The sequence below is a fragment of the Mastacembelus armatus genome, chromosome 8, assembly GCF_900324485.2.
Source record: "Mastacembelus armatus chromosome 8, fMasArm1.2, whole genome shotgun sequence".
Classification (NCBI taxonomy): domain Eukaryota; kingdom Metazoa; phylum Chordata; class Actinopteri; order Synbranchiformes; family Mastacembelidae; genus Mastacembelus; species Mastacembelus armatus.
In genome coordinates this window covers 3,086,270-3,101,156 of record NC_046640.1, presented here as the reverse complement: position 1 = coordinate 3,101,156, position 14,887 = coordinate 3,086,270, and the positions used below count along the sequence as shown (strand labels likewise).

At 39.7% G+C, this 14,887-nt stretch overlaps 1 protein-coding gene across 1 annotated transcript in view; it reads right to left on the bottom strand.

Moving 5' to 3' along the window:
* abat (4-aminobutyrate aminotransferase) overlaps nt 1-14,887 on the bottom strand; it is a 63,510-nt gene that overhangs the window by 5,748 nt on the left and 42,875 nt on the right. Inside the window, exons 6-12 of the mRNA XM_026324619.2 lie at nt 12,706-12,755; nt 10,456-10,536; nt 10,148-10,240; nt 9,779-9,841; nt 9,570-9,633; nt 9,209-9,357; nt 8,828-8,965 (exon numbers count right to left, since the gene is read on the bottom strand). Coding sequence (XP_026180404.1) covers nt 8,828-8,965; nt 9,209-9,357; nt 9,570-9,633; nt 9,779-9,841; nt 10,148-10,240; nt 10,456-10,536; nt 12,706-12,755 — 638 coding nt within the window. The remainder of the gene's footprint in view (nt 1-8,827; nt 8,966-9,208; nt 9,358-9,569; nt 9,634-9,778; nt 9,842-10,147; nt 10,241-10,455; nt 10,537-12,705; nt 12,756-14,887) is intronic.

Below are 14,887 nucleotides of genomic sequence, written 5' to 3'. Positions count from 1 at the left end.
CCAACTGGCTCAGTTCAGATTCAGATTGGATGAGTAATATCTCAAAATAAATCCTTGGACAAGAGTAGTGCTGCCTCACTCACTCACCACCCAAATATATTTTTATTTATATATATTTTTTTATATATTTATATTTTTATTTCATGGTCACGTAAGTGCCCCGCCGCATGCCACACTTTCATAATTAAAGCCCTTCTGTTACATTGTTTCAAATCAAAATTGAATATACAATAATTATGTTAATTACATTATTTTCTCCCCTCCCTGAACTGCCTGGAGGGGTTTGAGTGCCCGAATGATCCTAGGAGCTATGTTGTCGGGGCGACATTAGGGTCTCCCAAGGCAAACAGGTCCTAGGTGACAGGCCAGACTAAGAGTGGTTCAAAAAGTCTTATGAATAAAGAAAAATCGAGGACTGTGACATCGCCCGTTACAATGATGCTGGGGCCCCACCCTGGAGCCAGGCCTGGGGTTGGGACTCAAAGCTGAGCGCCTGGTGGTGGGGTCTCTTCCCATGGCCGGGCAAAGCCCAAAATGACGACATGGGGCCATCCTTCTATGGACCTACCCCCTGGAGGAGGAGCCAGAAGGGGCTGGTACATTGTGGAACGAGCAGTGTTTGAAGGCGGGGGGGTTGACGAGCCCTAGATGCTGAAACTGGCTTAAGGGACATGGAATGTCAGCTCACTGAGGGGGAAGGAGCCTGAGCTTGTGCAGGTGGTTAAGTGATATTGACTAGAGATAGTCGGGCTCACCTCTACAACCTGCCTGGGCCCTGGAACCCAACTCCTTTTATTTGTATAGCGCCAAATCACAATACAAATCATCTCAAGGTACTTTACAAAAAACAAAAAAAAAACACCCAACAAATCCCTTATGAGCAGCACTTGGCGACAGTGGAGAGGAAAAACTCCCTTTAACCGAAGAAAAGACCTCCAGCAGAACCAGGCTCAGTTTGGGCGGCCATCTGCCTCGACCGGTTGGGGTGAGTGGATAGAGGAGAGAGAAAAGAACAGCAACAATAAACAACAAAAAACACTCCCATCTAAACGTATTGGAACAGTGAGGCCAGTTCCTTTATTTTTGCTGAAGACTGAAAACATTTGGGTTTGACATCAAAGATGAATATGAGAAAAGAGATCAACATTTCAGCTTTAATTTTGAGGTACTTACATCTGGATCTAATACACAACTTAAATTGCACCTTTTGTTTGAACCCACCCATTTTTCATGTGACTATTCAAACAATAAATAGTGCTGAATGATTCTGAGACAAAGTTTTATGGACTGATGAGACAAAGATAAACCTTTACCAAAGTGTTGGAAAGACTAAAGTTTGGAGAAAGAAAAGATCTGCACATGAGCTCAAACATACAAACTCATCTAGGAAACAGTGGAAATAATGTCATGGCTTCAGTCATGGTGAGTAGGCAATTCATTTAGGGGAGTACTGATATTTTTACTAGTGCAATTCTACCCATGATCGATAGTGGGAGGTTCATCTAATGGAGGAGGTTATCGGGGGGGGGACTCTGACAGCCTGGGGGAAATGTTAATGCCCAGATATGTAATGTGACTTGTTATGTGGCTACCACATCACCATATGTCATTTTGCAATGGGAGTATGGAGGATTTATGTCAGTTAATTCAGTAATCTGAGATATTTGAGTTTGCTGTATAAGATGAATTGTTTCCAACAATGAAAAATATGTTTTTTGTAGAAATAATAATATATCATCTGCGTATAAGCAGATTTTATGGTGCATGCTGGGTGCTTGAATTCCTTGAATATGTAGATTTTGACAGATAGCTGCAGCTAGTGGTTCAATGTAAATATTGAAGAGAGAAGGGGAGAGTGGACATCCTTGCCTAGTCCCCCTTTTCAGAGTAAACAGTTGTGAAGTTAGTCCATTGGTGATTACAGTGGCTTGTGGGTGAAGTGTGGAGAAATGATTCCCCAAAGTCATATTTGGAAAGACTGGAAAGAGAGTTGGAAGAGTTTCAACCTTTGAAAAAAACAGTTTGACCTGGATGTGTTATTGACAGGATTATTCTTTCTAGTCTGTGGGCCAATGTTTTTGTAATAATTTTTAAATCAACATTTATCAGAGAGATGGGGTGATAACTTCAGGGTAGAGTGGGGTCTTTATTGGTTGTGGCAGTGTTCATATTGGAGGGCAACGTAGAGTTTTCTTTTACTTCAGATGTTCGTTTAATAAAAAATGGGGCAAGAAGAGTCCAAAAATGTTTATAGAACTCAGCAGCCATCAGGACCAGGTGTTTTATTATTAGGCATGTGTTTGAAAACGAAGAGAAGTTCCTTATCCCTTATAGGTGAATCAAGTGTGTTAATTTGATCTACTGTGAGATCTGGCAAGTCCAAGTTATTGAGAAAGCGGTTACTGTTTGCATCATCTATGTCTTTTCCTGAAATATATAAATTTTCAAAAAATTCTCTGAAGGTGTGTTATTTCCGGTGGGGAGTATGTTGGCTTCCCTGCTGGATTCATAATTATGAGGATAGTGGATTTTTCCTTGTTTTGATTTGCTAGATATTTTCTGTGTTCTGGTCTCAATCTTTTAATTAAAAATGTAGTTTTTTTGTTTAAGATTAAATTGAAAATAACATTGTCTTAATTTATTCTGTAATTGTTTTTCAGGGTTAGCTGTAACACTTATTTCCAGTTGTTTGATTTTTTGTTCTAAATCAATTTGTTGTTCCTCCCTTTTTTTAAATAAGTGGAATTTGAGATGATTATACTTCTTCGAGTACTAATAATACCTCTTAAAACAGCCTTTCCAGTTTCCCATAGGAGTGACAGGGATGACTTTGGGGAATCATTTATCTCTAGGAAGTATGTCCACTATCAAGACTGTCAAATTCTGGATCATTCAAGAGGGAAGTGTTGAAGCACCATCTAGAGTTTGGTTTTTGCAGGCCGGTTCTATTCCATGTGAATGTGACTGGGGCATGATCACTTATGGTAATAGGATGGATTTTGTGATTGCTAGTGCTGGGTATGATGGAGTTCCTGCAAAGAAAGAAGTTGATGTGCGAATATGATTGATGGAAGGGGGAGTAAAATGAGTATTCTCTTATTGATAGGTTTTGTAACTGCCAAGCATCGCCAAGACCAAAATCACTCCTGAACTGTTTTATGGTTTTGGTGGATTGTGATGTTTGTTTATTAGTTGATGTACTGTTTCTATCTAGTGATGAATTGATTACTGTATTAAAATCGCCTCCTATAATCATTGGACGGTTGGAATGGCTAGTGAGAGTGGTAAAATATTTATGGAAAAAGGATGGCTTATCTGTGTTTTGGGACCTACATACTTCTGATTGTAATTGGGTAATTAGTTATTGAGATATTAATGATAATATAGCACCTCTCTGGATCTGCAATTGTGCTGTTTTGAGTGAAGGTAATTCTTCTGTTAAGTAAAATGGAAATCCCCTTGTTTTATATTGTAATTGGCAAAGAATATTTGATTAAATTGTGACAAGATTAATTTATTATGGTCTGATTTAGATAGGTAAGTTTCTTGTAAGAGGCATATATCTGCTTGAAGTTGGGAGATGTAATTGAATACTTTATTGCTTGTGAGCTAAATCCTCTTATGTTCCATGTTAAGAACTTAATTGACATGTTGAGTCAGAATGGAATCAATGTAATATCAGTTGAAATCTATATGTATGTATTTACAGTATATGTATGAGGCATTGAGATGTGAAAAGTGATGTGGTTAGTTACAGTAAATGATGACTTGGATGAGGAGTGGTGGGTTGTGGAGTTAGAAGAGCCATGGGGTTTTGTCCTTATCACAGAAAAGCTGTCCATCTATGTCAACGATTAGCACTGCCTTTTTACCTTTTTGGATCATTTTTTTGTGTGCTGGGTGAATTTGTTTACGTTGCTCCATTATTTCTCTGGGAAACTGATCGTTTAGTCTTTTAGTTGTTTTCCATGGCTCTGTACTACTTCTTTTTGCTTACAGTGCTCGAATTTTGCTACTATAGGTCGTGGTTATTTAGGGGTTTGTTTTACCTTGTTTTGATGTGGTGTTATGCATGGTGCACAGTCTGTTGTGGTACCGTCAATGTAGTTTTCCAAGTAATCCAATGTATGATCCAGGTTAACAGAAGAATAATAGTACTGTAACTGTGGTTGTATAGAGAAAAGAATTTAGAGAAAAAATTTAGCAACCAGTGTCCGCCATGACATGCTCTACAGTGGAATAATACCGCACTGTTTCCAGCTTTTGCACTCTTGTCCTCAGCTCCATTCGCACTCTCCTCCAGCTCCTTCCACCTCCCAAAGCTTGTTATTGCTAATGCAGCCTCCGGGATGGGCTCATTAATCTTCATTGATGATGTAACACATGATGGCAGCAACAAAATAAACTCAACAGTCTGGAGAAACATTTTGTCTGCCAATTTAAAGAAAGATGCAACCAAACTGATTGGGAGATCCTTCATGATGCAGCAGGATTATGACCCAAAACACACTGCCAAAACAATAAAGGAATTCATCAGGGGCAAGAAGTGGAAGGTTTTAGACTGGCCAAGTCAATCTCCAGACTTAAACGCCATAGAGCATGCACTTTACCTGCTAAAGTGGAGACAGAAGGGAGTAACCCCAGAAAACAAACTACTGAAAGAGGCGGCGGCTGGAAAAGGGTCATAAAAGAAGACTGCAAAAGTTTGGTGATGTCAATGAGTCACAGGCTTGATGCAGGATTTGCAACTAAATATCAAGTCTTATTCACTTTAATCTATTCTAAGTTCTGTTCCAATACTTTTGCTCAACTAAAAATTTGCTGCTTCATTATAAATAATGCAATCTTCTAAGTTGTGTATTAGATCCAGATGTAAGTACCTGGAAATAAAAGCTGAAATGTTGATCTCGTCTCATATTCATCTGTTGATGTTAAACCCAAATGTTTTCAGTCTACAGCAAAAATAGGTGTTAGAATTCTCCCCAGTGAATGAGAGGCTCGCTTGCCTGTGCTTTCAGATCGGGGACAGGTCTCTTACTGTTGTTTCGGCTTATGGGCTGAGCAACAGTACAAAGTACCTGGCCTTCTAGGAGTTCCTGGGAAGGGTGCTCCAACTGGGGACTCCATCATTCTTCTGGAGGACTTGAACACTCATGTGGGCAATGACAGTGAAACATGGAGGGGTGTGATAGGGAAGAATGGCCTCCCTGATCTGAACCCGATTGACGTTCTGTTGTTGGATTTTTGTGGTAGTCCAAAATGAACATCATAGGGGTGTCCATCAGTGCACATGGCACCAGGACTCCATAGGCCGTAGGTTGATGATTGACTTTGTGGTCATGTCATCTGACCTTCAGCCGTATGTCTTGGACACCCGGGTGAAGGGAGGGGGTGAGATGTCAACTGATCACCATCTGGTGGTGAGTTCGATCTACTGGTGAGTTCGATCTACTGGTGGACAGGTTCAGCAGACCTAGACAGGGTCTGTTGGCTGAACCCTCTGTCAGAAAGGTCTTAACCTCCCACCTCCGGGAGAGCTTCAACCAGATCCCCAACAGAGGTTGTGTCATGATCCGCATTTTGGACTTCCTGTTGGACTTTTATTTTTGCGGGTCATGACCGGATCTAGTTTTGTTTGATTTTGTTCCACTTCACTTTGACCTGATGATTTTGATTTGACTTACCTGTGTCTTGTTTTCTCCCTCTTAGTTAAATACCCCTTTGTCTCCCTCAGTCTTTGCCAGGTTGTTTGTCAATTGTCGTTTGTGGTTTCGTTCCCGTCATAGAGTTCATAATTTGTTTAGACAACAACCAGCTTTGTTTCCAGCCCTGCCTGATTTTTCCCGTCTGGATTTTGTTTATGGAGCCCTTGTGTGTTAAGTAACCTTTTTTCATGTCTCTTTGAGTTTTCCCTCCGAGTCTGTGTCTGTATGTCTGTGTTAGCCTGATGCGTCCCCGTTTGTGTGTGTGACCCAGGCTGTGTTCCGAGTCCTGTGTGTGTATTGTTCTGTCTGCCTGTGGTATCCCCAGTTTGTGCGTGAACCAGGCTGTGTTCCGTGTCCTGTGTGTGTATGTTTCTGTCTGCCTGTGGTGTACCCCGTGTGTGTATTTGGTCCAGGCTGTCCTGAGTTTTGTGTTTTTTGTTAGCGTCCCCTGCTGTGTCCCCGAATGAGTGCGTGACCCAGGTTGGATGCCCCGCATTCTGTGTTACGAGTCTGTATCCCCGAGAGAGTGAGTGACTAGACCGTAGCTCTGTGTTCGTGCTTCGGCACCTCTGAGTTCGGTGTTCGTGCTTTGGCACCTCCGAGTTCTGTGTTCGTGCTTCGGCACCTCTGTGTTCTGTGTTTGTCTTGTCTAGTTATTGCTTCTGTTTGCCCCTAAGCCTTTTTTCCCTAGGTTTTGAGTTCATTAATAAAATCATCCTTGCACTGAGTACCAGTCTCTGGAGCGTATTTTTGGTCTTTTAAAATAAACCCCCAAAACGTGACAGGTTGGCAAACCATGGTGGCGGTCCTTCTTTTTAAGATGGGGGACCAGAGTGTGTGTTCCAATTACAGGGGGGATCACACTCCTCAGCCCCCCTGGGAAAGTCTATGCCAGAGTACTAGAGAGGATAATCTGGCCAGTAGTAGAACCTTGGATCCAGGAGGAACAATGCAGTTTTCGTCCCAGCCATGGAACACTGGACCAGCTCTAAAACCTCTCCAGGGTGCTTTGTGGACTAGGAGAAGGCATTCAACCATGTCCCTTGTGGTATCCTGTGGCAGGGTTCTGGGTCCACTGCTAAGGGCTGTCTGGTCTCTATACAAATGGAGCAGGAGCCTGGTTTGCAGTAAGTCAGACCTGTTCCCAGTGCATGTTGGACTCCAGCAGGGCTGCCCTTTGTCACCAGTACTGTTCCTTATTTTTAATGGACAGAATTTTCTATTTCCTATCATAGCTGCACTTTTGCCTCTTGTTAAAACCATTTTCTCATACATACATACATACACATTCACAAATATAGTCCCAGATACAAACTCACAACTGCACACATGAATACACATACACACAGATGCACACAAACATTCATACATACAGATACACACAAAGACACAGACTTACACATACAGATGTACTCACACAAACACAAAGAAATTCACAAATATACTTGCAGACACACAATCACAAACATGCAGTCACATGAATATACATACAGATACACAAACATTCATACATACAGACATAGATTCACAGACACATACACAAACACACATGTACAGACACACACACACACACACACACAAACACATTCACAAATATACTTGAAGACACAATCAAATATTCACTCATGTATGTACACACAGATGCACATAAATATGCACGGACACGTACACACAGCTAGATATACACACCTCAATTTTTTTCACTTTTTTTGTCTGTTTTGTTGTGTTCTTTTGCCAACTTTCATCCATCCATCCATTATCTGTCTGGGTAACCTGTCCGGATAATCTGTGCCTGTTGAAGTTGTTATGTTGTGTTATGTAACCAATAAAGGAGTGTATGGGGTTGTGTGGTGTGTGGTGCATGTGAACTCATAAAAAGACACTGAGGTAGTGTTCGTCTCTCAGTGCCTAGTTAGCTGCCTCAGTTCAGTTAGTCAACCTGCCGATCATTACGTTTTGAACATTTCAGAGAGTGACTCAGTGACTCTTAATTTCAGGAAACCAGCTATCATGCAGTGCTCACATGAACTGGATTATTCACAATTGGCTCCAAGCAGCACGCTCCAAAAATCTGCAGAATCTTTAGTCATCTAATCATCTAGTTACATGTTGTTATTTTTCCAAAGGCCCGTCAATTATAATCTATTATTCAGATATCTTAACCTTATCTTAAACAGTATAACTGTTAGAAAGTCTCCTACATGGGTCTAAGAGAATGCATAGATCAGAACCCACCACATGTTTCTGTACTGTGTCAGTATTGTACAGTGGTTTATAAGAGCTGCATTTTAGTTGTATATTAGTTATCTTATTCCAGCTTTCAGCACTATGCACCCCTAGAGGTAGGCCAGAAAAATCAAGCATTTCTGACAAAGAGAGCATTTAGGATGACAGTTGAAGCATGGCAGCATTAGAGGACAACCAGCAGTAGTGTGTGTTAACAGTAATTTCCTGTTTATTCTTTGCTAGAGTATGTAACCATCTGGCACAACTGTAGAATTCTGTTTATTCTACATTCATTAGATGTCTTGCTACATAAGTTTGCTAGTTAACTGTTGGTTTTATTAAGGTTGCTTGTTTCTGTTTGTATATTAATATTTGTCTTTACATGAAATATGATTAAGCTCTATTACTCTTCATGCTCTAGTAGAGGAGAAAGGCTCATATTACTGGTGTAATTGAGTTCCTGCTGAATATATTGGCAAACGAAGCATAAGTGCTATGTCACTGTAAATCAGCTGCATTTCTGGCAAAAACCCTAGAGGTGTCAGTGTTGCTTTATGTTAATTCACTGTGTTATCAGCTGTTGTCAGTTTTGTTGATGTTAATATTTGTTTACATTCAATTCCATTTGGTTTAGTACAACAATAGCTGATGTAGATGGTAATCCCATTGCAAGTTGATTTTATATTGGCTATTTCTTTGTGTTTGACAGGACCACATACACACATATACACTAAAACTCTCAACCACATCATCAATAAAGTGGATAGAAATATTCAATGTGTCCTAGTCCTGTGTCCTACAAATACTAGATCTCGCTCACCTACAATAGTTCAACTTAGAATAACGACAACAAGCTACAGCCCTTTAAAGCATCTGCTGTCAATGATAACTGTTACCTTGCGTGCAATGTTGCGGAGGCCTCTGAAAAAATCTGGGGAGGCATGGTTATCTCCGCCTTCAGCCTGGATTGGCTCAGTTACAATGCCTGCAACAGGTTTCCCCTTCTGTCTCCACTTAACAATCAGATCTTCCACCTGGAGATGCACAAATATCTACATCAGTTTGAAAAATATAACAGATTTAAAGTAATTTATATGGGGTGAGCAAAGAAGCACCACGGATTGCTTCAGATCAGTTATTTACTGTACAGTGTAAATTGCTGCCTGTATTGATACAGATTGAGATGCTTAATTGAATCCTACTTTATTTACTTTGCAGCTGTAATTCATGACTGTGCACATACAGTACACATGCCCCGTGTGCGCAACATAGCCTACCTCCTCCAGACAGCGAGACTCTTCCTGTGCATTTTCTCTGGAAAACTCCTCCAATGGGTATTGCAGTCTGGGGAATGGTGCAATTGGCCAATCAAATGATGGCACATCAAGCTTGTGAATTGCTTTTGAGTGTGTCGTTGCCAAGCAACCTTAATAAGGCAAAAGCATTTGGTTATAATCATATAATCCATCCCTTTCCTGTCAGGCTTTTAAATATAATATAAATATAATTAAATATAATTTTGCTGACAACCTCTCTTGGTGGTTAAAACCAGTAAAATAAAATGCCAAAAAGGTATGATCAAACCAGTGAATAAAAAACATTTGAGAGAAGCAGGAAAATGTCAGGCATCTAACATACCCATGGTTCTTCCATGGAAAGACCCCATGAAAGATAAAATACTGACATCTGGGCAACCTGGGGCCTGAGACAGAAAAGCAAGTTGAAGAGAAAAAATAAAAGAGAAACATATACTGGAAAAAAACATGGAAGATTTGGGTAATTTGGTCAAATACTGTATAACTGGAAATCCCAGGTTTTTTATATGTAGTGAGATTTCTTTCACCTACCTGGTTTATCATGCAGGTACTGAGGTCTTCATCAGATGGTGTGTTGTGGCCTCGCTCCTTGTTCTACAGCAAAAGCAAATACACTGTTGGCAACTCACACAGACACAGTATCTTTATAAATAAAAGAAGCTCAAGACAGTTCAGTTGAGCACTCCCTTATAATAAATACTGCCAAAACCGTATATAATGGGTAAATCTGCAATGTCACCACACCTTAAGTATGTATAGCAGCGGTTTGCACTGTTGCCTTCTGGTTCTCGGTTTGAATCCCGTTCAACCCTTCTGTGTAGAGTCTTCCTCCTACAGGTTAGGTTAACTGGTGACTCTAAATTTCCCTTGTAAGAGTAAATAGTTTGAAAGTGTACTCACCCTGTACCAGATGAAAATTGATTTGAAAGCATTCTCATTGGAACAAGAGCCACAGGCCATTGTCTGAACACGACTCATTCCACTGGGAGCCACCTGACACGAGAAAGGAGTGGGACAGGGAAGAAAAACAGAGGTTTCATTAGCACCAGCTAAACAAATCAGATCAAGGAAAGACAGGTGCAATTAAACACAGTTTTATCAACAATAATAACAGTATTATCCAAATTGTTCCGGATTTTAAATTATACCTAGTTAACTTATGTTCGTGTGTGTGTGTGTGTGTGTGTGTGTGTGTGTGTGTTACTAACTGAGAGAAGGCTTTCAGTGAGTTTGTCTGGAAAGTTCTCAGGCGGCAGGATTCCCAGGGCAGGTCGATTCACAAATGTACTCTGAAAGACAGAAAGCACATAGGTCTATATATATATATCTTTGTGAGGACACTTTTACTCAAATTTTAACCATCACAACCAAATGCATAATACCAACCCTAAGCTAACCTCTTCCTAATTCTAATCAATTTGTAGTCTTTGTCATGCATTATTTTCCCTTGTGTTACAGTGGATTTATTCCTTTACACAACAGCAAATTACTTGTTATTATACCATGGGCACTAAAAAAATGTGGGTTTTGACTGATTGAAAGATGTAGATTAGCTTTTCGAAACCGAACAGTATAACTGGACACCAGATGTTTGTTTGCTAACTGAATGCTGTAGTATTAACTGAGAGTGAGAACCACATATAATTTTAAATGAGAATCTATTTGTGTGACTCCGGGTAGGAGAGACAGGGAGAGAAGACTGGAGGGGAAATGTAACTACAATGTCACCAAAAATGTAAAGATGTTAAGGTACAGGCAAATCGTGACTAAGGCTTGTGTGTTGTGTTAAATGCTGAGAAATAAATCCCTTCTTCTCTTTTGCATAATATGTGTTCTCCTTCTTATTCTACAGGATGCTATTGTACAGTCTGGATATAATGTTTTTGTATGATACTAGTCTAATCAATGATATATATGTTTGTAGGAAGCCCAGGTTACTCATGGACACTTTTTAGTTCTGATTAGAATAATGTTTGGAATGAATTCAGTCAATGCACGCCATCTAAGAATTTTGGAGTACTCCAAACAACAAATTTTCATGGTTTCGTTACGTGGTGACAGGGTAATATATGATATGGGCTCATTTGATAAATTGATTTTGTTCTGTAGTTTAATATCAGCTAACAGAGCTGTAACTGGCATTCCTTTTATTGCTGTCCCAGCAGGGTAAGCCAGTGAACACATACTGTACATACCAGTGGTCTCAACTGGGCAGTATATTCGTATCCCTGTAAGCATGGAAAGCCCCAACCACCTTTATCCTTTTTTAATTATAGAGTTTTGTATTTTACCCTGTCGTTTTTCACGTTGCATATACTGTATATCTCAGCAGTAATCTGTCCCAATCTATGAATTGTTTTGGGGGTTTAAGAATTGGCAAGGAATAGAAGGATTCAGTGGAGAATATTGATTCTAATTGAATCAATCCTAGAACGTAAGTCCATGTAAGAATGTAGAATGTAGAATGTAAGTATGCTGTTCCACCTTTGTATGTCAGAGTTTATTTTCATTTTTAGGGGGCCACAATTAGTATCAAACATCTTTGTGAGGTCCCAGTGTAGTACAGCCCCTAAGTATTTGGTACTTTCTGCATCCCATTTCCATTTAGAACAGTCTCTCATTTCTTTTGGTGGGTTATTATTCAATGCTAATACCTGGTTTTTGCTTACATTAATTTTATACCCTGAGAAAGTTCCATAGTCTTTATATTATATATATATATATATATATATATATATATATATATATATATATATGCCTATGAGGAAGCCTGTTAGTGGCTCCAGCAGCTGTAATGCTGCTACTGTTATTTCACAAACTCCATCTTCTCCACCTCCCCAGCACAGAGACCAAAGGTAACCCTCAAGGAGCTGCAGAGTTCCATAGCAGAGACTGGTGTATCTCTGCATGGGATCACAATAAGCCGTATACGCCATAGAGCTGGGCTCTATGGAAGAGTGGCCAGAAAAAAGCCATTACTTAGTGTTAAAAATAATGTTTTGAGTTTAACTTTTCACCCACCAAGGAAAATGCTATGTCTGGCGCAAACCCAACACATCCCATCACCCCAAGAACACCTCCCCCACAGTGAAACATGGTGGTGGCAGCATCATGCTGTGGGGATGTTTTTCAGCAGCAGGGACTTATATAGAGACTTATCCAAAGCGACTTGCAGCTGTAATTGCTGCAAAAGGTGGCTCTACAAAGTACTGACTTTAGGGTGAATACTTATGCATGCTGAAGTTTTCTGTTATTTTGTCCTATTTGTTGTTTGCTTCAGAATAAAAAAAAAAAAAAAATCACATCTTCAAAGTTGTAGGCATGTTCTGTAAATGAAATGATGCAAACCTTCAAACAATCCATTTTATTTCCAGGTTGTGAGGCAACAAAACATGAAAAATGCCAAGGGGGGTGAATACTTTTGCAAGGCACTGTAAATAATTGTGAAGCGGACCTACCAGATTGTTGGGATTGGTCACCAGTTTGACGAGAGCAGGGTGGTTGTAGCCTGAGGGAGGACAGAATGGATGTTGTTAGAAAAAGACAACAAAATATTTTACTAAACAACTCAATGAATCATCAGTTTTACACGTTACCATTTCCAAATAAATATCATAATAAATCTAACATATACAACCTATTACTGTATTATAAGCCCCATATTATAAGACAATTTCCAATACAACAGTTACAAAAATGCTTTCATAGCACAAATTATAAAGAATACAATACAAAGCAAAACATCACGTCTTTTACAAAAAACAATACAACAAGAATAACTACAGTAAAATATGATAAAGTTAAGACAGATTTTATTGTTGGGTAAAAACATTTCGGGTGAAAGATTTTCCTGTTCCAAATATAACACCCCTGATAATCTTCCTGATAATTTTTCATTCTGTAATCAGATCATATAAAATGTTTGAAAACTTGTTTATACCCTCTGGAGACTAGTGACTTCTCTTAAAAACTTGTAAAAATGGTTTTTGTTCATTATTAATTTATTATTATTATTAAAATATGCTTTGGAAGAGAGCTGGTTTGTGCCTAGCCTACATTCTTCATTGGCTAATTTGAACTATAATTGGTATAATTAGAAATTCAGCGACTTACATATGTCTTTTTTCTCTTCAACAAGGCTGTTTTTGCTAAAAGCAACTTATACTCCGGTACGACTTATAGTCTGGAAAATATGATTTTTCTACATTGTTGGCACTGAAACGTCTTTGCACACTGACTAAATCAACTTCCTTGTGGTGACCAAAGCCAGCTTCCTAAGATGTAAATCATAGATTTTTAAAGAGACGACCTGGTTGGGTTACAAAGTTTAAGAATATCCGAACTACTACTAAACTTTCAAATGGGAAGGGCAAAACTGCCTGCCCGGAACAGTTGGTCTTTGGAATGTTATCATCCACAGTCTTATGTTTGAAATGCTGAGTCAGTTTGTCAAGATATCAGATATAGATCAACAAAAAAGAATATTATAAACATAAATGTTATATTTGTAGAAGAGCCAAAGGCAGGAGAATTATGTTCACATTCCAGAACTGTGAAAGGAGTATTATCTTTAGGAATTTATTGCAGAAAACGCTTAGTGAACCACTAAGCAGCACTGATATAGCAGTACTCCTCCCCCAGGTCATCGCAAAACACTAAGGAGTCAATCAGCTGATCCTGCATGTGGGTGCAGTGGACACCAGAAAGTGAGAATCAGAAATTTTAAAACAGAATTTCTCTAAATTATTAGAGAAACTTGACAAACTGAAAATCCAGTCATTTATCAGTGGACCTGTCCCAAACATTGACAGGATTAATAAATTCTGTCGGCTGCTTGCATTGAACACATGGCTGTCCAAGACCTGTGAGATAAGAGGAGTGCAGTTCATTGATAATTTCAATGTTTGTTTTGGCAACGTGACAACATGTTCAAGGGAAAGGGTCCATATCTGAGCAGGAGTGGAGTGAGACAGCTAACGGATAACCATGCCCACTCTCTGAGGTACCAGACTGGGTCTGGACAGCCGTCTGAACAGCCAAGGGCTCCTCTGAGAGAAGGGAGTTATGTCCTAATTGTATATTCTGACTGAATTCCCTACCAAGGGAATTCATTGCTGTTTTTGGCTGCGTTTACAACCCTTGTGATCCAACTCTACGGCACACTCACACGATGTCGCACGACATCATCAGCATGTTAGAGACGGCCCATCCTGTGGTTCTTTTTATTATTTCTGGTGATTTTAACCAGTGCAACCTATGGACAGTAGTAAGTATTTCCAACATGTAGGCATGCCAACCCTTGATAAGAACATGCTGCAATATATATGGTGCATACAGGGCTGCATCCCACCACCATTTTGAACTATTGGACTACATTTCTTTGTTCCTGTACCCAGCCTACAGGAAAAAACTAAAAACAACAACAACAAAAAAATCACCAAAGAGGTTCTTCTCTGGACCACAGAGACTGAGATCTTGCAGGATTGCTTTGCACAGACAGACTGCAATGTGTTTGAAGCTGCAGCTACTCTGGAGGACTCATCTGTTAGCATAAGCCCACCATACGAGTCAGGAAGTTTCTTAACCAAAAACTCTGGGTCAGCAGTCATGTACGCCAAATGCTGCGCACGCAATCTCTTG